Below are 20934 nucleotides of genomic sequence, written 5' to 3' on the forward strand. Positions count from 1 at the left end.
AGAGTCTTACCACACACACTCTTGTCTTTATGTCTTCAAATTTGATCTACTGAAATGAACTACTTCACACTTATCAAGGTTGAACACCATCTGCCACTTCTCAGCGCAGTTCTGTATCCTATTGATGTCCCGCTGTAACCTCTGACAATCGTTCAGACTGTCCACAACAACCCCAACCTTTGTGTCATCAGCAAATTTACTAACCCACCCTTCTACTTCTCCACCCAAGTCATTTTTAAAAATCACAAAGAGGAGGAATCCCAGAACAGATCCCCGTGGAACACCACTGGTCACCGACCTCCATGCAAAATACAAACCATCTACAACCACCCCTTGCCTTCCATGGCAAGCCAATTCTGGATCCACAAAGCATGGTCTCCTTGGATCCCATGCCTCATTACTTTCTGAATGAGCCTCGCATGGGGAACCTTACCAAAAACCTTTATGAAATCCATATACACTACATCCACTGCTCTACCTTTATTAATGTGTTTTGTTACACCCTCAAAGAATTCAATTAGGTTCGTAAGGCATGTCCTGTCCTTGACAAAGCTAAGTTGACTATTCCTAAGCAGATGATGCCTCTCCAAATATTCATAAACCTTACCTCTCAGGGTCTTCTCCAACAACTTGCTCACCACTGAAGTAAGACTCTCTGGTCTATAATTTCTGGGGGTATTTTTACTCCCTTTCTTGAATGAGGGAGCAACTTTTGCAACATTCCAATCCTCTGGTTCTTCTCCTCTCCTTACTGATGATGCAAGGATCATTGCCAGAGGCTCAGCCATCTCCTTCCTCGTTTCCCACAGTAGCCTGGGGTATACCTCTCCCAGTCCCGGTGACTCAAAAGCTCTATCACATCCTCTTAATGTCTATACACTCAAGTGTTTCAGTCTGCTGTAAGTCATCTTCACAATTGCCAAGGTCCTTTTCCCTGGTGAATACTGAAGCAAAATATTCATTAAGTGCCTCCGCTCCCTCCTCCGAGTCCATGCACATGTCTCCACTCTCACTGCTGACTGGTCCTATTCTCACACGGATTATCCTCTTGCTCTTCATATATTTGTAAAATGCCTTTTGGGGTTTTCCTTAATTCTGCTTGCCAAGGCCTTCTCATGGCTCCTTCTGGCTCTCCTAATTCGATTCTTAAGCTCCTTCCTAGCAACCTCGTAATTTTCTAGAGTTCTAGCAGTACCTAGTTTCTTGAACCTTTCACAAGTTTTTCTTTTCTTCTTTAACTAGATTTTCTACATCCTTTGTAGACTATGGTTCTTTTACCGCACCATCCTTCCCCTGTCTCAATGGAACATAATTATGCAGAACTCCATGCAAATGTTCCCTGAAGAACCTAAACATTCATACACAGGCGAAATGTTCCCTGAACATTTGCCACATTCCTGCCGTGCGTTTCCCTGAGAACATCTGCTCCCAATTTATGTTCCCACGTTCCTGCTTAATACCATATATTTCCCCCTACCCCAATTAAATGGTTTCCCAAATTGTCTTCCCCTATCCCTCTCCAGCACTATGGTAAAGGGGATAGAGTTGTGATCACTACCTCCAAAATGCTCTCCCACTGAGAGACCTGACACCTGACCAGGTTCATTTCCCAATACCAGATCAAGTACAGCCTCTGCTGGCTTATCTACATATTGCATCAGGAAACCTTCCTGAACACACCTAACAAATTCCACCCCATGCTCTAAGGAGATGCCAGACAATATTAGGAAGGTTAAAATCACCCATCACAACAACCCTATTACTGTTGCACCGTTCCAGAATCTGCCTCCCGATCTGCTCCTCGATGTCTCTTTTACTATTGTGGGGAGGAGGGGGGTGTCTATAAAAACCGCCAGTAGAGTTATTGCCTCCTTCCTTTGTCTGACTTCCACCTGCAATGACTCAGTAGTCAACCTCTCCACGACCACCTCCGTTTCTGCAGCCATGATACTAACCCTGATTAGCAGTGTCACCCCACCACCACCCCTTTCGCCTCCCTCACTGTCCTTTATGAAATATCTGTAGCCCAGCACACTCCGCAGCCTTTCCTGCCTCTGGGTCATCCAAGTCCACAACATCATAGACCACCACAACTTCACGGACATGGGCCAAACACGAGCAAATGGGACTCGCTTGGATGGACATCTGGGTCAGCATAGAACAGCAGGGCCGAATGGACTATTTCCCTGTTGTGAGAAGTTGGCCGACTGTCCGCCAGAGATCCCACAACACAGTGGACATGACATCAGTTCGCCAGAGGTCACTTCACACCAGTACCAGGGGCCACTCACGTCCTCGCTCCCGCGGATGGATCACACCAGCAATCATCTAACACTGATTCCCAGACCTTCTCGGCTCAGCTACCGACGGTGAAGTCAGATGGACAGACACTTTTAATTTTGCCTGTGTACAAATCCTCTGTAATCCCAAATATCACTCCCCCCCACCCAACCCCCAGGATGTGTGCGCCAATGAGTTCCAGATGCTGGGCTCTCTGAAACCACACACTGGCCACAGGGCGTCACAGACAGGAATGGGGGCAGGTTCTGCGATGTCAGCGCGTGGGAGTTTTACAATGTCAGAGTGAGAGGCCGGGGGAAATCAGCTGAGACGGAGCCGGGGAGGGTCAGGAGAGGAATGTGATCGGATGGTATAGAGTGAGCTTCATCCTATATCTGGCCCGGGAGTGTGTGATGGGACGGTGTAGAGGGAATTTCACTCTATGTCCGACCCCGGGAGTGTGAGATGGGATGGTGTAGAGGGAACTTCACTCTGTGTCTGACCCTGGGTGTGTGTGATGGGATGGCATGGAGGGAACGTCACTCTGTGCCTGACCCTGGGAGTGTGTGATGGGACAGTGTAGAGGGAGTTTCACTCTGGATGTGGGGGTAGAAGGGTGGGTTGACAAGTTTGCAGACAACACAAAGATTGGTGGTGTTGTAGATAGTGTAGAGGATTGTCAAAGATTGCAGAGAGACATTGATAGGATGCAGAAGTGGGCTGAGAAGTGGCAGATGGAGTTCAACCCAGAGAAGTGTGAGGTGGTACACTTTGGAAGGACAAACTCCAAGGCAGAGTACAAAGTAAATGGCAGGATACTTGGTAGTGTGGAGGAGCAGAGGGATCTCGGGGTACATGTCCACAGATCCCTGAAAGTTGCCTAACAGGTGGATAAGGTAGTTAAGAAAGCTTTTGGGGTGTTAGCTTTCATAAGTTGAGGGATAGAGTTTAAGAGTCGCGATGTAATGATGCAGCTCTATAAAACTCTGGTTAGGCCATACTTGGAGTACTGTGTCCAGTTCTGGTCACCTCACTATAGGAAGGATGTGGAAGCATTGGAAAGGGTACAGAGGAGATTTACCAGGATGCTGCCTGGTTTAGAAAGTATGCATTATGATCAGAGATTAAGGGAGCTACGGCTTTACTCTTTGGAGAGAAGGAGGATGAGAGGAGACATGATAGAGGTGTACAAGATAATAAGAGGAATACATACAGTGGATAGCCAGCGCCTCTTCCGCAGGGCACCACTGCTCAATACAAGAGGACATGGCTTTAAGGTAAGGGGTGGGAAGTTCAAGGGGGATATTAGAGGAAGGTTTTTCACTCAGAGAGTGGTTGGTGCATGGAATCCACTGCCTGAGTCAATGGTGGAGGCAGATACACTAGTGAAGTTTAAGAGACTACTGGACAGGTATATGGAGGAATTTAAGGTGGGGGCTTATATGGGAGGCAGGATTTGAGGGTCGGCACAATATTGTGGGCCGAAGGGCCTGTACTGTGCTGTACTATTCTCTATCTATGTTCTATGTCTGACCTTGGGAGTGTGTGATGGGATGGTGTAGAGGGAGTTTCACTCAGTGTCTGACCCCAGGAGTGTGTGATGGGACAGAGTAGAGGGAGCTTCACTCTGTGTCTGATCCTGGGAGTGTGTGATGGGAGAGTGTAGAGGGAGTTTCACTCTGTGTCTGACCCCGGGAGTGTGTGATTGGAAAGTGTGGAGGGAGCTTCACATTGTGTCTGACCCCGGGAGTGTGTGATAGGAAAGTGTGGAGGGAGCTTCACATTGTGTCTGACCCCGGGAGTGTGTGATGGGACAGTGTGGAGGGAGCTTCATGTTGTGTCTGACCCCGGGAGTGTGTGATGGGACAGTGTGGAGGGAGATTCACTCTGTGTCTGACCCCGGGAGTGTGTGATGGGCCGGTGTAGAGGGAGCTTCACGTTGTGTCTGACCCCGGGAGTGTGTGATGGGACGGTGTAGAGGGAGTTTCACTCTGTGTCTGACTCTGGGAGTGTGTGATGGGACAGTGTAGAGGGAGCTTCACTCTGTGTCTGACCCGGGAGTGTGTGATGGGACGGTGTAGAGCGAGCTTCACTCTCTCCGACACCACTCCCGGTGAGTGTGTGAGAGGTACAATCCAGGAGGAGTCAGTGGGGATGTACAGGAAATAAGTCACAGGGATGTGGGGCTTGCAGGTACAACAGGTTATTAAGAAGGCAAACGGAATGTTGGCCTTCATTGCTAGAGGGATTGAATTCGAGAGCAGGGAGGTCATGCTGCAACTATACAGGGTACTGGTGAGGCTGCACCTGGAGTACTGTGTGCAGTTCTGGTCTCCATACTTGAGGAAGGATATACTGGCTTTGGAGGCAGTGCAGAGGAGGTTCACCGGGTTGATTCCAGGGATGAAGGGGTTAACCTATGAGGACAGATTGAGTCACCTGGGACTATACTCTCTGGAGTTCAGAAGAATGAGAGGGGATCTTATAGAAACTTACAAAATTTTGAAAGGAATAGATAAGATAGAAGTAGGAAAGTTGTTTCCATTGGCAGGTGAGACTAGAACTAGGGGACATTGCCTCAAGATTCGGGGGAGAAGATGAGGAGAAACTGTTTTTCCCAGAGAGTGGTGAATCTGTGGAATTCTCTGCCCAGGGAAGCAGTTGAGGCTTCCTCACTAAGTATATTTAAGAAACAGTCCATAGGTTTTTACATTGTAAGGGAATTAAGGGTTATGGGGAAAAGGCAGGTAGATGGAGCTGAGTTTACAGACAGATCAGCCATGATCTTATCGAATGGCGGGGCAGGCTCGATGGGCCGGATGGCCTACTCCTGCTCCTATTTCTTATGTTCTTATGAAATAAGGAGAGTGGGTGTGGGACTGGGCAGATTGTTCCTCTAGAATAACACACTCAAAATGTGGGAGGAACTCAGCAGGTTAGACAGTGTCCATGGAGGCGAATAACAGTCGCTCCTCTGGGACAGACGTAGATACAAGGGCCATGTGCCTCTGCCTGTGCGCTGCTACGAAATGGTGCAATCTGATGCTAATGTCCAGAGGCAGAAGGAGGGGTAGTATGGCGGGCTGGTCAACGAGTGGTCGAGGAGCTGAGAACTATAGGACACAGGTTTAAGGCGAGAGGGCAGAGATTTAAAAAGAACCTGGGGGGCAACTGCTTCACCCAGAGGGTGGTCAGTGCATGGAACAAGCTCCCAGAAGTGGCACATTAACAACATTTAAGAGACACTTAAGTACATAGATAGGAGAGATATGGGCCAAGCTCCAGTCAGTGGGACTAGCTTGGCTGGGGCATCTTGGCCAGCATGGAGATGTAGGGTCAAGATGCTTGTGTGACTCAATAATTGTGGTTAATTCCTCTGCAGTTTCATAATCCAAGTCTGACATTTGCTCTCGCCAGCCTTTCACATACTCATGGACATCCTGCACTTCATTATATCTTTCTCGTTAGCACACTCTCAGGGTCTGCCTTCCGTTTTCTTTATCAGCTTCCTGGACATCCTTTGCCGAGTTCTAAAAACAAGTAGCAATACTCCACTGTACTCTCTTTCGGAAACCTTATCGCTCTTTACTTTAAGTTTAATATAACTTTAAACTTACTCTGTAATCCCTGATTGGGCCATATCTGCTGTTGCGTCTTTGACCCTTGAAGGAATGTGGATTTAGTGCAAACCACGAGTGGTTTCTTTAAGCGCTCCACATTTTTCTATTAGTACGCCCTGTTGTTCTAGTTTCCTTTGTTTAGATGAAAAGTCCTGGTTTCAGTTTGAACTATGACATGGTTCAGTTTAGTGGAATAGTATGGCCAATATTTCATCAGTGTCTTACTGCAAGATTAATTAATGTTTCCCATGATACTCAGCTGGCACTGTTCCAGTTCATCTTCAAACTGAATGTAAACATTTCGGAAGTCCTCCACTACAGAGTTCACACGAAAGTATTTGTGCAAATTGTGTGCACACTAAAGCCCCGTGTTTGCTGAGTTTGGTGGGGCAGATTGAGGGAGATGTGGTGTCCCCTCCGTCCCAGCCCCATCAGCTAGCTCAGGCCGTTGGGCGGAGTTCTTCACCCAAGGGTCCACCCCTCAGCCAACAACTCTGGGACCAGGAAGGAAGTCACTGTTCATGGGATCTTGCTGTGCATCAGCCGCCAGTTTGGTTCCCCAGGTTACATCAGGAATGGTCGCCCCCGCCTGGCTGGCTGAGGTGGGGCTCAGTGGGTGGATGTGTCTAATTTTGGAGAGAGGGCTGTGGGTCGGAGTGAGGTCGAGGGATGATTGGGTTGAGGTGCTAGGTTCCGGAGAGGGAAACCTTGGTCTGATGTTCCATTGACCCTTTATGTCGGGCACCTTCACTGTTGGTTAGGGAACGTGTGGAGGTGTATTGACCCCCACAGAAGCATCTCCTATGTCAATGATACATTCCCACCAACACCCATCCCCTTGAAGTCTGGCACAATTTTCATATTCTGATCCCTTGTAATTTGGCACAGTTTCCCTATTTTGATCCCACCCAGTCCGTCACAGTTTCCCTATTTCAATTCCTCACAGTTTGGCAACTTTTCCTTACTCCGATCTCTTGCAGTCTGGCACAATTTCCATATTCCAACCTCTAGCAGTCTGGTCAGTTTTCTAACTCTGATCCCTCACAGTTGGCACAGTTTCCATAGTCCCATCCATCGTAGTCTGGCAGTTTCCTTATTCCGATTCCTCACAGTCTGGCACAGTTTTGATATATACCAATCCCTTGCAGTTTGGCACACGTTCCATATTCCAATCTCTTGCCGTCTGAGACAGTTTCCTGACAAGATTCCATATTCTGATCCCCGACAGTCTGGCAAGATTCCATATTCTGATCCCTCACTGTCTCACTGTCTGGCAAAGTTTTCTTACTCCAATCCATTGCAGTCTGGCAGTTTTCATATTCTGATCTCTCACAGTCTGGTATGGTTTTCATATTCCTATTCCTCACAGACCGGCACAGTTTCCTTATTCTGATCACTCGCAGTCTAGCAGTTTCCTTACTCTGATCCCTTGGAGTCTGGCACAGTTTCCGTATTCCGATCCTGTGCAGTCTGGCACAATTTCTATATTCCAATCCCTTGCAGTCTGACACAGTTTCAAGGTTCTGATCCCTTGCAGTCTGGCGGAGTTTCCATATTATGATCCCTCAAAGTGTGGCACCATCTCCATATTCCAATCCCCTGTAGTCTGGCACAGTTTCCTTACTCTGGTCCCTCCCAGTCTGGCAGTTTCCATATTCCAATCCCTGCAGTCTGGCACAGTTTCCATCTATGAATCCCTTGCAGTCTGTCAGTTTCCTTACTCTGATCCCTCACAGTATGGCACAAAGTCCATATTCCAGTCCCTGACAGTTTGGCACAGTTTCCTTATTTGATCCCTTGCAGTCTGGCAATTTTCATATTCTGATCTGTCGCAGTCTGGTACAGATTCCATATTCTGATCCGTGACAGTCTGGCACAGTTTCCTTACATCCCTCACATTCCAACAAAGTTTCCATAATCCGATCCTCTGGAGTCTGGACAGTTTCAATATTCTGATTCTTCACAATCAGGCACAGTTTCCATATTCCTTTCATCGCAGTCTGGCTGAGCTTCCATACTCTGATCCCTTGCATTCTGGCACAGGTTTCATATTCTGATTTGTCGCAGTCTGGTAGTTTCCATATCCTGATCCCTGTCTTGACAGTCTGGCAAGATTCCTTACTCCGATTGCTCACTATCTGGAAAAGTTTCCTCACTCCAATCCCTCGCAGTCTGGCACAGTTTCTATAATCCAAATCCTGGTCGTCTGGCACAGTTTCTATATTCTGGCACAGTTTTGATATTCTGATCCTTGCAGACTTCCACAGATTCCTTATCTGATCCCTGACAGTCTGGCAAGATTTCTTATTCTGATCTGTCACTGTCTGTCAAAGTTTCCTTACTCCAATCCCTTGCAGTATGGCACAGTATCTTTATTCAGATCCTTCACAATCCAGCATGCTTTTCATATTCTGATTCTCACAGTCTGCCACAGCTTTCATATTCTGAGGTGTCGCAGTCTGGCAATTTCTTTATTCCGATCCTTTGCAAACTAGCACAGTTTCCATTTTCCATTCCCTGACAGTCTGGCAGGATTCCTTGCTCTGATCCCTCATTGTCTGGCAAAGTTTCCTATTCTGATCCCTTGCAGCCTGGCACGGTTTCAATATTATGATCCATTGAAGTCTGGCACAGTTTTGATATTCTGATCCCTCGCAGTCTCACACAGTTTGCACATTCCTATCCTCTACAGTCTGGCACAGTTTCGATATTCCGATCACTTGCAGACCTGCTCAGTTTCCTTACTCCAATCACTCGCAGTCTGGCACAGTTTCGATATTCCGATCACTTGGAGTCCGGGACAGTTTCCTTTCTGTAATGTCTCGCAGTCTGGCACTGTTTTCATTTCCGGATCCCTTGCTCTGATCTTTCGACACTGTCCCTCTACAACCACGACCTCCTCTCACACTCCCTCCCGCCACCGATCACACCCTCTTACCCACTGATGATGTGTTTTTGGGTTCTCGGGGCCCAGGAAGCCTTTCCTCAACACGCACATTGCACACCCCGCCCCGTAACACTTTCCACAGACACACTTAGTGGTTGTTCGGTATCTGACAGAGTTCCCTTTTTTCTCAGTCTGTTTCCAGCCTGACCTTGTCTTCCATTGCCAAGTGGTGAAGGATGGTGCTGGTGTGTTCCCTCGTTCTGTTCTACGTCCTGCTCCCGTCCGCCAGCCCTTTGATGCCTAATGATCCCAACGTGTGCAGCAGCTGGGAGAGGTAAACTGACAGGCGGGGTCCACGGGAGGGCAGGGCGTGGGGATAGGTCGGGGGAGGGGGAGGGAGTGTAGCGTGGGTGAGTGAGTGGGGGTGTTGGGTAAGGGGGGGAAGGAATGTGTGAATGGGGAGAGGAATGTGAGTCGGGAGAGGTAGGGGGTGGTGTAGTGGCCAGAGCGTGAGGGAAAGGGACATGAGAGTTGTGCTGTGCATTGAACTGCGATCGGCGCACTGACTTCCATCCCTAGGCTCTAGAATTCTTACTTTAAACATCTCTCCACACTTAAACTACCCCGATCCCTGCCCACTAATCGCAACACCGAGCTTTGTGTTATCTATTTCTTTTAGAACAATGACCCCCCCCCGCACCGCCCTTAGCACTACATACTACCTGTTGTCTACCCGTGCACATTGTTCCCCCGCTGTCCCGCTGCAATGTGAATACACCATCTCCCGCTTGATACGTGGTTGTGCACAAACACAACAAATTGGTGATGAGTGCGAACCTGAATGTCAGTGAATATCACAAACCTCACAGACAGTTACGGGACAAAACAGCGAGAGTTAATCGGCGTGAGTAACAGTGAAAGATGCATTGGTTTTAAAATGAAAATAACGCGGCGATGGCTTCAGTCAGAAAAGTTGTTGAACTTGATAGCGCTAATGAAGACTGGGAGCCGTATATCGAGAGGGTTGAACTGTACTGTAATGTGAACAATATGGGGGAGCAAAAGAATGCCCCTGCACTTTTCGGCCCGAAACATCGACCACTTTCTTCCAGAGATGCTGCCTGGCCTGCTGAGTTCCTCCAGCATTTTGTCTGTGTTGTCCCTGTGCTTCTTAGTTTAATAGGTGCAAGGACATACAGTCTCCTATGCAACCTAGTAACCCCTGAAAACCCAACAAGCAAGATATTCGACAAAATTGTTACAATTTTACAAAATCACTTGAGCCCTAAACCACTGGCAATAACTGGGAGACTTTGATTGTACTAAAGGATCCGGTCAAAAGATGAAAGCATTTCTGAACACATTGCAGAAATGTGCAAACCTTCCCAGTACTGTGACTTTAGAGATGGACTTTCTAATGCATTAAGTGACGGGCTTGTATGTGACATACGTCGTCAAAGCACTCAAAAGAGGCTACTATCTGAATGAAACCCAACCTTAGAATAGGCATTGACCATTATAGACTGCAGCAGAACCACAGAAAAGGAGGTTAGAATGTGAAATGCACAAAATGTCCCCGAATGGTGCAAAAAGCCAAAGATGTTATCGAAGTGGCAAATCCTCCCATGATTCAAATAACTGTTGGTTCAAAGAAAAAGTCTGCAGGAAGTGTCACAGACAAGGTCACATAGAGAGAGTGTGCAAGGCTGACAAAAAGCACAACCAAATGAAAAGTCTCAAACACAAAACTTGGCAAATGCATAAAGTTACTGACTGTAAAACAGAATCTGACAACATAGGGTCTGACAAAGGTGAACTGTCATACCTAGAACTGCATAGTATAACTGAAGCAGGTCACAAAATTATCTGACTCACAATAGATGTGTTTGGTGTAAAACTGAAAACGGAGCTGGATCCAGGGGTCAGCTTTGTCCATAATTTTAGAGGTTGACTACAACAGAATGTTTTCTAAGATACCATTAGAGAAGACCTCAGTGGTGCTAAAGACTTACATTGGCTAAAAAGCATCGACCTAAGGCAAACTAAGGTAAATGTGATGTATGGAGGAAACACAACATTTAGAGCTTTATGTATTGAAAAGTGGAGGGCCAGCACTTTTCGAACGTGAATGGTTGAGAAAAATCCAGTGAGATAGACAGTCAATCAAAGCTCTCGGTGTGACATCAACAGGCAACCACAGCCCAAATGGTAGCACTAACCAGAGACGGTCACAGCTGCTTTATGCTAATGCAAAAGTGTTTCAGAGGGGATTGGTAAATTCAAAGGCACGAAGGCCAGAATTGAATTGAATGAAGCAGTAACGCCAAGATTCCATAAAGCACATCTAGTGCCTTATGCACTACATCCTAAACTGGATGCTGAACTTCAGGACTTGGAGCCCACTTTTATGACATAGAGTTCAAGGTTACCAAACAACACAGCAATGCTGATGGCCTGTCATGCCTTCCACTATTGGCAACTGAAGAAGAAAGTCTTCATAGTGATCCAGCAGAAGTGTTCCAGTTGCTAGTACCAGATTCTGAAATACAAAGGGAAATAAGGAATGACACGACATTGTCAAGAGTCTATGACATCACCAAAGAAGGATGGTCAGCTCTTGGTAACCCTATGTTTCCAGAGTTCTCGGCAAGACAAGACCAACTACCAGTATGTCAAAGAATGCTGATGTGTGGATCTTGTGTTATGGTTTCCTTTAAAATCTGCATGAAGCACACCTGGGTACAGTCAAGATGTAGAGCCTCACCTGGAGCTATGCTTGGTGGCCGGGAATAGATGAGCAGATTGAAGTCTTGGCCAAAAGCTGTTGGGGATGTCAAAAAGTTCACAATGCAACCCCACAGGCACCATTACACCCGTGGGAGTTGCCATTGTCACCATGACAAGAGTACATATTGACTTTGCTGGGCCATTCATGGACTCCATGTTCCCGATTGCTGTGGGTGCTCATTCAATGTGGCCGGTGGTTATACTGATGAAGTCAACCACCTCAGCATAGACTGTCTCTGCCCTGAGGACAATCTTCACCAGAAATGGCTTTCCTGAACAAATTGTGAGTGACGACGGACCACAATACATGTCAGAAGAATTCTGACTGTTCATGAAGAAAAATGTCATCAGACATTTCAAGTCAGCTCATCACCACCCAGCAATGAATGGATTAGCTGAAAGGTTTATCCAAACATTCAAGAAGTCCATTAAAGCAATGGACAAGGAGGACGTTTCTCTCCAGCACAAGGTGGAGACTTCCTTTTTGTGTATTGAAACTCTGTTCATGTGACAACAAATCAAACACCTGTGATGCTGTTCATGAGTAGGAATCTGAGATCTCGCATAGACCTCCTGAAACCAGACCGCCAGATGGAATAAACAGCAGAATAAACAGTTCATCCAGTTGCCAAGTGAAGCAGCAAGGAGTTTCGAGATTGGACAGGAGGTCCTAGCGCGTGATTACTGAGAAGACAAGTGGACACCCGGTTGGGAAGCTACAGGAACTGGACCAGTGACGTACTCAGTGGATGTTGGAGATCAGACATGAAGACCTCATGTGGACCAGGTACTCGATGCTCAACTGAAGAACACACCTGAGTCGTTTGCATCCAACAAAATGGACACGTTACAGTCACCGGACTTACCTCTCCAGTGACGATGTCACTGACAGCGACGTGACACTGGAAACAGAGAACATTGTCTTAGACAAGACACCTACCAAACCTGATGCCCCTCCACAGGTCCAGAGGCTCTATCCTGAAAGAAACAGAGCGCCGCCCAAAAGACTGAACCTTTAGAACAAGAAGTTAGTTATGGACCGTTATGTGAAAGCATGTTAATTTGGTATATGGATTTATGAAAGGGAAATTGAATGTTTTGTACATATACAATTTAATGTTGCATTAATCTAAAGGGGGAGGATGTGTAATGTGTGGATCTATTTCTTTTAGAGCAATAACATCCACCCCCCGCCCCTTTAGTATCTCGTTGGGATCTGTTGTCTGCGCATGCGCGTTATTCCCTCTCGCTGCAATGTGAATACACCAGTTAAAGCCATCTCCCACGTGCGTGCTTTTATTTAATTGTGCACAGACACAACACTAGGGTCACAAATCTCGTATGGCGAGGGTTAGGCTTGCTCAGGGTTTACAGTATTTCGGGCTGAGGACGCGTTAAGAGCAATGTTCCGTTAAATCCCAGCCGGCCGACACCCGACCGGTCAGAAATTCCGGGGTTTCGGCATTCATCCCATCGGATCATGATCCCCGCCCTCCCCACTCACTGGGGTCCCACTTTCTTTTAAGAGACTCCTGGACAGGTACATGGAGCTCAGAAAAATAGAGGGCTATGAGTAACCCCAGGTAATTTCTCAAGTAAGGACATGTTCGGCACAGCTTTGTGGGCCGAAGGGCCTGTATTGCGCTGCAGGTTTTTCTGTTTTCCCACTCACATTAAACTGGGGCCCCAGTTCCGACATCTCCCCTTAACCAGTCTGGGTTCACTGGAACATAGACCGCTGTAATTTAACAATCAATAATCCATGAAACCGTCTTGCCAGGCACTGGCAGTGCCAACGCCTCCCAGTGCCAGATTATCGAAACCCACAAGTTCGGTCTCTCCCCAGCCGCAGCTCCCCCACCCCAACTTCTGCCATTGGTCGATCGGCACGCCAATCAGAGCCTAGGCGGGCGGCCATAGGGCGAGGCTGGAACTTCCCCCGGCACTCCGTTACCGGACGGTTTTCAGGCGCATGGGGACCGAACGACCAACTGCTCGGCCCTTGAGTCCCTGTGTGAGGCGCCGTCCCTCCCGGCTGACCGTGGGGGTGCTGGTTACACCTCCGGGCTGACTGTGCGGGGCTGCGGGGGTGGTGGTTAGACCGGTCTCTTTCTGTGAATTGACAGGTCCCTTCCCCCTCCGCCCCAGGTACACTGTCAGCAGACAGGAGGAGTACGCGATTCCCCAGGTCGAGACGACGCAGGAGGACTGCGATGATCCCAGGAGCAACTATCGGTGCACCAGGCACAGGTCAGGCACTGTGGCTGGGACTCCGGGAAACCCCTCAGTGTGACGAGGAGAAACACGTTCTCTCTCTTCGCCCACTTCCCATTTCCTCTCTTTCCCTCGTGATATCGGGTTCTTTCTCTCTATTTATCTACCCCTTTTCCGTCTTTCAGTCGATCTCTGTCCTCTCATCACTTTCTCTCTCTCTCTCTCACTATCTTTCTCTAAATCTCTTTCAATCTCCTTCTCTATTTCTCTCTCCCACGTCCCCTCCCTCACCCTCTTCCCATCCAACCCTCCTCTTGCAACCACCCCCCATCCGTCCAACCCTCCCGACCTCCCACCCCCACCCACTCTCAATCCCCCTCCCCCGGTCCCCCGCGGCCAGCCCACTCCCCATGAACATGACACCCCTTCTTTTATGGAAGAGGAGCGGGATTTGCCCTTCCCCCAACCGTCCGTGCTCCTTGCTACCCCTTCCGCACCTGCCAACCCTCCCCGATCCCACCCTCCCATCCCTGGCTGACAAACCTCCCCCTCCCCCGACTACCCCTCCCCTCCACGCAATGCAGGCCCCTCCCTCCCCCGGCCCAGCCCGCCACTTCTCTCCCCACCCTCCCTCCCTCCACTCCCCCGGTCTTCCTTCCTCAGCTTCTGCGGGGTGATGACTGGCCGATGCCTGTGTTGCAGGATCACCTACCGTCAGATGTACCGGCCGGGGGTACAGACTGACTACCGGAAACGCACGCGCTGTTGCCAGGGTTACTACGAGAGAAGGGGTATCTGTGTGGGTAAGTGGCGGATCTTGGGTGGGGTTTCCCCTCCTTCTTGTACTGAGAGCACAGGGACCCGCCAGGGTATAGCGCGTAATAGTCATGGTCATACTTTATTGATCCCGGGGGGAATTGGTTTTCGTTACAGTTGCACCATAAATAATTAGATAGCAATAAAATCATAAATAATTAAATAGTAATATGTAAATTATGCCAGGAAATAAGTCCAGGACCAGCCTACTGGCTCAGGGTGTCTGACCCTCCAAGGGAGGAGTTGTAAAGTTTGATGGCCACGGGCAGGAATGACTTCCTATGACGCTCTGTGTTGCATCTCGGCGGAATGAGTCTCTGGCTGAATGTACTCCTGTGCCCACCCAGTACATTATGTAGTGGATGGGAGACATTGTCCAAGATGGCATGCAACTTGGACAGCATCCTCTTTTCAGACACCACCGTCAGAGAGTCCATTTCCATCCCCACAACATCACTGGCCTTACGAATGAGTTTGTTGATTCTGTTGGTGTCTGCTACCCTCAGCCTGCTGCCCCAGCACACAACAGCAAACATGATCGCACTGGCCACCATGGTGAAAGGCCACACCCAATCAACGTGCAAAAGACAACTGTGCAAGGACAGTTATCGAAATCATGAGACGAAGCGTTCTTGAAAGCCAACGGCGAATCAATAAAAATTGACAAGGGTTGACGGGTCGGGGGAGGGGTGGGGGATGTGACAAATCTCTTTAGCCTCCTGAGGATGTACAAGCGTTGGTGAGCTTTCGTGACTGTGTTGGACCAGAACAGGTAGTGATATTGGAACTTGAAATTCTTATCTCAAAAGTGTTGATGTAGACGGGAGTATACACCTCCTTTCTGATGTCAGTGACCAGCTTTTTTGTATTGTTGACATTGGAGGAAAGATGATTGCTTTGACATCATGCCATTGGGCTCCAATCTCCTTCCCGTAGTCCGACTCATCGTTATTTGAGATGAGGCCTACTATCTGCAAGCTTGCAGCGTAGACCAGTATCTGGCCACGCGGTCCTGCATGCCCAGGAGATTGAGTTAGGGGGCAACAGGTCTTGGGAAAATTGTGGCAGTGGTGGGAATGGCCGAGTGGAAGCGGTGGGTGCGCGATTATCAGGAGAGTGAGTGGCGGGGGATTGCCAGTGGGTCGGGGGAAGAGAGGGCAAGGCGAACAGTTACCGGAAGCTGGCGAACTCAATACTTGTGCGGTCGGGTTAACGGCGTAGTTCCGAGTCAGGAGGGTGGGGAATGTGCCGGATGTGGTACTCCCCGTGACTGGGAGCAGGAGGGGGAGAAATGCCAATCCTTCACCCAACACGTGGCAGTTCACCTTCCTCCTGTGACCCCACATCCCTCGGTCTGTATCCTGGCAGACTGAGGCTATGGGAGAGAGAGGTCCAGGTATTCTCCGTCCGGATCGGATCGCTGACCGGTGGTCTTACACTCCTCCCCACCAATTCCACACAACGCATCCAAGGGAAACTCACTTGTTTTGTTTTGTCGCGTCCCGTCAGGGTTTCGGCCATTGGTGGGATGTCCCGTGGGTTGATGGGGTCCCGGGAGAGGGTGGGCGTGGAGGAGTTTGCCCGCAATGATCCGGCCTCCCGCGCTCTCGTCCACAGCCCAGTGCAGCCAGGAGTGTGTCCACGGCCGGTGTGTGGGACCCGATCGTTGCCAGTGCGAGCCGGGATGGCGAGGGTCCGACTGCTCCAGCAGTGAGTGCGGGGATGGGTGTTGGGGAATTGTGGACGGGGCTAAGGATAGAGCGGGTGACAAAATAGCGAATCGCCTCTGGGATGGGTGACCCCTCTGCAGTGGCTGTGGGCAAGAGGTTTCTGCGGTGCTGTGGATCCAGCCGGTGAGGGTGGAGGGAGGTACTTCCTCACCTCCGCTCCAGGATCCCCTGTGGGGCTCGCCTCGTCCCCTCTACCTTCCGCTGTGTCCCTGCCCGTTCCCTGTCAACCTCATCCCACCCATCACACTCACCCCTCACCCCTCTCAAAATGCGATGCCTCAAAAAGGCGGCGCCCACCTTCTCATTGCTCCCATCAGGGAGGAGGTACAGGCGCCTTTTAATAAACAACTGCTGATTTAATTTGATTATATCTGTCTGTATATTTCCTATTGTAATTTATAGTCCTGCTGCCAAAAAACAACTTTTACGACAGACGTTGGTGATATTTTGCGTGATCCTGATTCCCCTCCATCTTATCCCACGTCCTCCCCTTCCCTCCTCCCTCACCTCCTCTTCTCCCTCTCCTCCCCCTCCCCCTCTTGCCTCCTCCCTTCCCTGCTCCCCCTCCTCCCCACCCCCTCCCCTCCTTCACCCTCCTCTCTCCCTCACTTACCTCCTCCCCCTCCCCTCCTCCCTCTCTCCTCCTCCTCCCTCCTCCTCCCCTCCCCCTCCCCTTCCCTCCTCCTCCCCCTCCCCTCCTCCCTCTCTCCTCCCCCTCCCTCCTCCTCCCCTCCCCCTCCCCTTCCCTCCTCCTCCCCCTCCTTCCTCCTCCTCTTCCCTCCCCCTCCACCCTCCTCCCTCCTTCACCCTCCTCTTTCCTCTCCTACCTCCTCCCCTCTTCCTCTTCTCTCCTACCCCTCCCTCCCCCCTCCCCCGCTCTCCCTCCCCTCCCCCTCCCTCCCCCTCTCCCTCTCCCCCTCCTCTTCCCTCCTCCCTTCCCTGCTCCCCCCTCCCCACCCCCTCCCCTCCTTCACCCTCCTCTCTCCCTCACTTACCTCCTCCCCTCCTCCCCTTCCCTCCTCTCCTCCTCCCCTTCCCTCCTCTCCTCCTCCTCTCCTCCCCCTCCCTCCTCCTCCCTTCCCCTCCCCTTCCCTCCTCCTCCCCTCCTTCCTCCTCCTCCCCCTCCACCCTCCTCCCTCCTTCACCCTCCTCTTTCCTCCCCCTACCTCCTCCCCTCTTCCCCTCTCCTCCCCTCTTCCCCTCTCCTCCCCCTCCTCTCCCCCTCCCCCTCCTCCCTACCCTCTCTCTCCCTCTCCCTCCCCTCTCTCTCCCTCTCCCTCCCCTCCCTCCTTCCCCTCCCCTCCCCTCCCTTCCCCTCCCCTCCCTCACCTTCCCTTCCCTTCCCCTCCCCTCCCTCCCCTCCCTCCCCTCCTCCCTCCCCTCCTCCCTCCCCCCTCCCTCCCCTCCTCCCTCCCCCTCCCTCCCCCTCCCTCCCCTCCCTCCCCTTCCCCTCCCCTCCCTCCCCTCCCTCACCTTCCCCTCCCCTCCCTCCCCTCCCTCCCCTCCCTCACCTTCCCCTCCCTCCCCTCCCTCACCTTCCCCTCCCTCCCCTCCCTCACCTTCCCCTCCCCTCCCTCACTTCCCTCCCCTTAGGGCGAGTCCTTGCTTAGCAGCACACCGTCGAACCCCCGACAACACTCCTCCACCAGCCCCCGCACCCATTGAGGTTCTGAATCTAAAACCATTCCCCTCCAGTGGATGACGGGGGGTGCCTGCCCTGTCCGGAGTGGGGAGAGGAATCGGACCCCCCCCCCACCCCAGTTACTGGCGCCACTGAAATGCAGAGTCTGTGACCATGTCCATGCTGTCAGTCACCCAAAGGTGGGCGGGGCGGAACTCCGAGCTGCAACAGGATTGGGTGGGATCGGTCGGGGAGGGAGGGGCCAGGGAAGTGGGCGTGGAATGAGGGGGGGTGTGGGGGCGGTGAGTTTGGACCTGCGGAACTGTGACCGATTCTTTCTCCTCTCCCCTCCCCTCCCCTTCCCTCCTTTACCCCCTCCCACACCACTCCCTCCTCTGCCTCCTCTCCCCCTCACTATAACCCTCCCTCCACCCCTGCTCTCTCACCCTTCTCTCTTTCCCCTCCCTCTACCTTCTTGGCTCCCCGATTCACTCTCCCCTTCTTTTTGTCTCCCTTTTCTCTCTTCTCCCTCCTCGCCTCCCACAGACTGCTCTCTGCAGACCTGGGGCCCTGCCTGTGCAGACTGTGGGTGCAAGAACGGGGGGATCTGTGACCCCACCTCCGGCCGCTGTTCCTGCCCCTCTGGGTATCTGGGTGCCAGCTGTGAGGACACCTGTCCGGCAGGGACCTACGGACTGCACTGCCTGAGGAGATGCCGGTGTCGGAACCAGTCGAGCTGTGACCCCTCCTCTGGGCAGTGTTGGTGTGCACCCGGGACTACTGGAGCACTGTGAGTCTCACCACCCATCCCCTCACCCTGCTGATCACTTTCTCTGACCCCTTGCCCCCTTCCGCACCACTTACCTCCACCTCACTAACTCCCTTCCTGACCCCTCACCCCACCCGACCTTTCAACCCAATCTCTCACGCCTTTCCAACCGTCTTAACCCGACCCCTCACCCCATTCGATCTCTCAACCCGACCACGCATCCCTGCCCGGCACTTCACTCTGACATCTCAACACGACCTCATCTACTCACCTTGACCCCTCACTGTCTGCTCTGACCTCTGACCCCTAAGCCTGCACCAACATCTCTCCCTCTCCTCCCGCCCCTGTCTGTTACGTTCTCCGTCTCACCTTGGGTGTAGAGATAGGCGAGACCATTTAACCATCAGTCTAGTTCTGTACGGGCAGTGGGGTAGGACTGTGGGTGAGAGGGGGATGTGGGTCTACCCCCTGCTTATTAACTGTCCCCAGTGGGACAGTGTCCCCTCCCCAGAATCACTGTGGTTAATGTCAGCGCCTGGTGAGTGAAGGGGGAAAGGCTGAGGATTTGGGTGAAGATGGAGGACAAGGGAAGGGGGAAAGGGGAGGGCAAGAGAGGAAGTGGGTGAGGTGTGAGGGATGGGGTGAGGATCCAGGAGGGGGAGATGGGAAGGGGTGAAGGGTTGTGGATGAGGGGTCAGGGAAGGGGTCAAGGGGCTGAGGGATCAGAGTAAGAGATTGGGAGGAATGGCTGAAAGAGAGGAATGGTCAGGGATCAGAGGTAAAGGTTAGGGGGTGAAGGGTCAGGACAATGATAGGGAGAGGTCAGGGATGAGATGAGTGAGGGTTCAGGGGTCATAGGTGAATGGTGAAAGGTTGAGACAGCGTTGTTCATTAACTCCTCATTCTCTTCCAGCTGTGAACGACCGTGCAAGGAAGGAGACTGCGGTTCCCAGTGTCCCTGTCAGTATGGGGGCACGTGTACCGCAGGGGATGAGGCCTGTCTCTGTCTACCTGGCTGGATGGTAAGTGGGGAGGAGGGGGAAGGATGTCACTACCATCCCTCCATACACCCCATCCTCCTCCCTCCCCTGCCCCTCCCTCTCTCCCTCACTGCTGCCAAAACTCAACCCCTCCCGCACACACCTCTTCCACCTCACACCACACTCCTCCCTGTCACAGACCTACTCCTTGCTTTCCCCCACAGCCCTCTCACTCCCCCCCTGCAGAGCCTTGGGTAACACCCCCTCTCCGGGCCAGGGCTCCGTTTGCGCCCTGCCCTGCCCACAGGGAACCTTCGGACAGAACTGCAGCCACCAATGCCAGTGTCACAACGGAGGGCAGTGTGACCACGTCAGGGGACAGTGTCGGTGTGCGCCAGGCTACACTGGGGACAGGTACCGGGGGTTGAACAGGGTGATGGGGGTACTGCTCGTGTACGATACACCCGGGGGGAGGGGGGAGACACGGGGTGTATCCTCACGGAGCAGGATGAGCAGAGATTGTATAGAGATGGGATGGGGGAAAGCGCCAATGTGAGCTGGGGGGGAGTGCGTCTGTGGGGGAGGAGTGTGTCTGTGGGGTGGGGAATGCATCTGTGGCAGGGCAGTGTGTCTGCGGGGGCGACTTTGTGCATCCTTGCATCGGTCTCTGGTTTAGGACTGGGATTGGTGTGAGGGGTTGGGATTTCAGAGTAGCAATGGGATAGGTGTTTTGGGATTGGCTTTTGGAGATTGGGATTGGGATTTTCCGAGATGGGGGCGGTGGTCTTTGAAACAGCGTGTGTGTGGACGGTTACTGGTGCTGTCTCAACCTCTCCTGATGAAGCAGCGGATGAGGTGGGTGTTGAGGGAGAGGGTAGTCTGTCCCACCTGTCCATTTTAGAATGGGGTGGGGGTGTCAGGGTGTTAGGGGAGGGGGGAGGGCGGAGGGCTGGGTGGGGTGTGAGGGTGAGAGTGAGAGTGGATGGAGTACCAGGCTGGTGTTGAGGGTATTAATAAGGGGTAGATAGGGTGGGGTTGTGAGGCTGTTAATGGACGTGTGATGTGGGGTGGTGGTGTGAGCGTATTAGTGGAGGGGTACTGTGCTGGGGGTGAGGGTGTTGGGGTTGTTGGATGGATTTGGGGTGGACTATGCAGGGTTGGGGAGATGTGAGTATGTGGGGGTGTGGGCTGGGATTTACTGGGTGTGAGGTGTTGGGGACTTGGGACCGT

At 51.5% G+C, this 20934-nt stretch overlaps 1 protein-coding gene across 6 annotated transcripts in view; it reads left to right on the forward strand.

The window, feature by feature from the left end:
- The window catches only part of LOC134343088 (platelet endothelial aggregation receptor 1-like), a 69628-nt gene that overhangs the window by 19080 nt on the left and 29614 nt on the right, over window positions 1-20934 (forward strand). For all 6 annotated transcript variants that reach the window (XM_063041976.1, XM_063041975.1, XM_063041973.1 and 3 more), the window contains exons 2-8: window positions 8979-9121; window positions 13723-13824; window positions 14491-14591; window positions 16222-16314; window positions 18502-18745; window positions 19638-19746; window positions 19982-20118. In XM_063041976.1, coding sequence (XP_062898046.1) covers window positions 9024-9121; window positions 13723-13824; window positions 14491-14591; window positions 16222-16314; window positions 18502-18745; window positions 19638-19746; window positions 19982-20118 — 884 coding nt within the window. In that variant the 5' untranslated portion in view covers window positions 8979-9023. The remainder of the gene's footprint in view (window positions 1-8978; window positions 9122-13722; window positions 13825-14490; window positions 14592-16221; window positions 16315-18501; window positions 18746-19637; window positions 19747-19981; window positions 20119-20934) is intronic.

This window comes from Mobula hypostoma, chromosome 2 (genome assembly GCF_963921235.1).
Source record: "Mobula hypostoma chromosome 2, sMobHyp1.1, whole genome shotgun sequence".
Taxonomy (NCBI): domain Eukaryota; kingdom Metazoa; phylum Chordata; class Chondrichthyes; order Myliobatiformes; family Myliobatidae; genus Mobula; species Mobula hypostoma.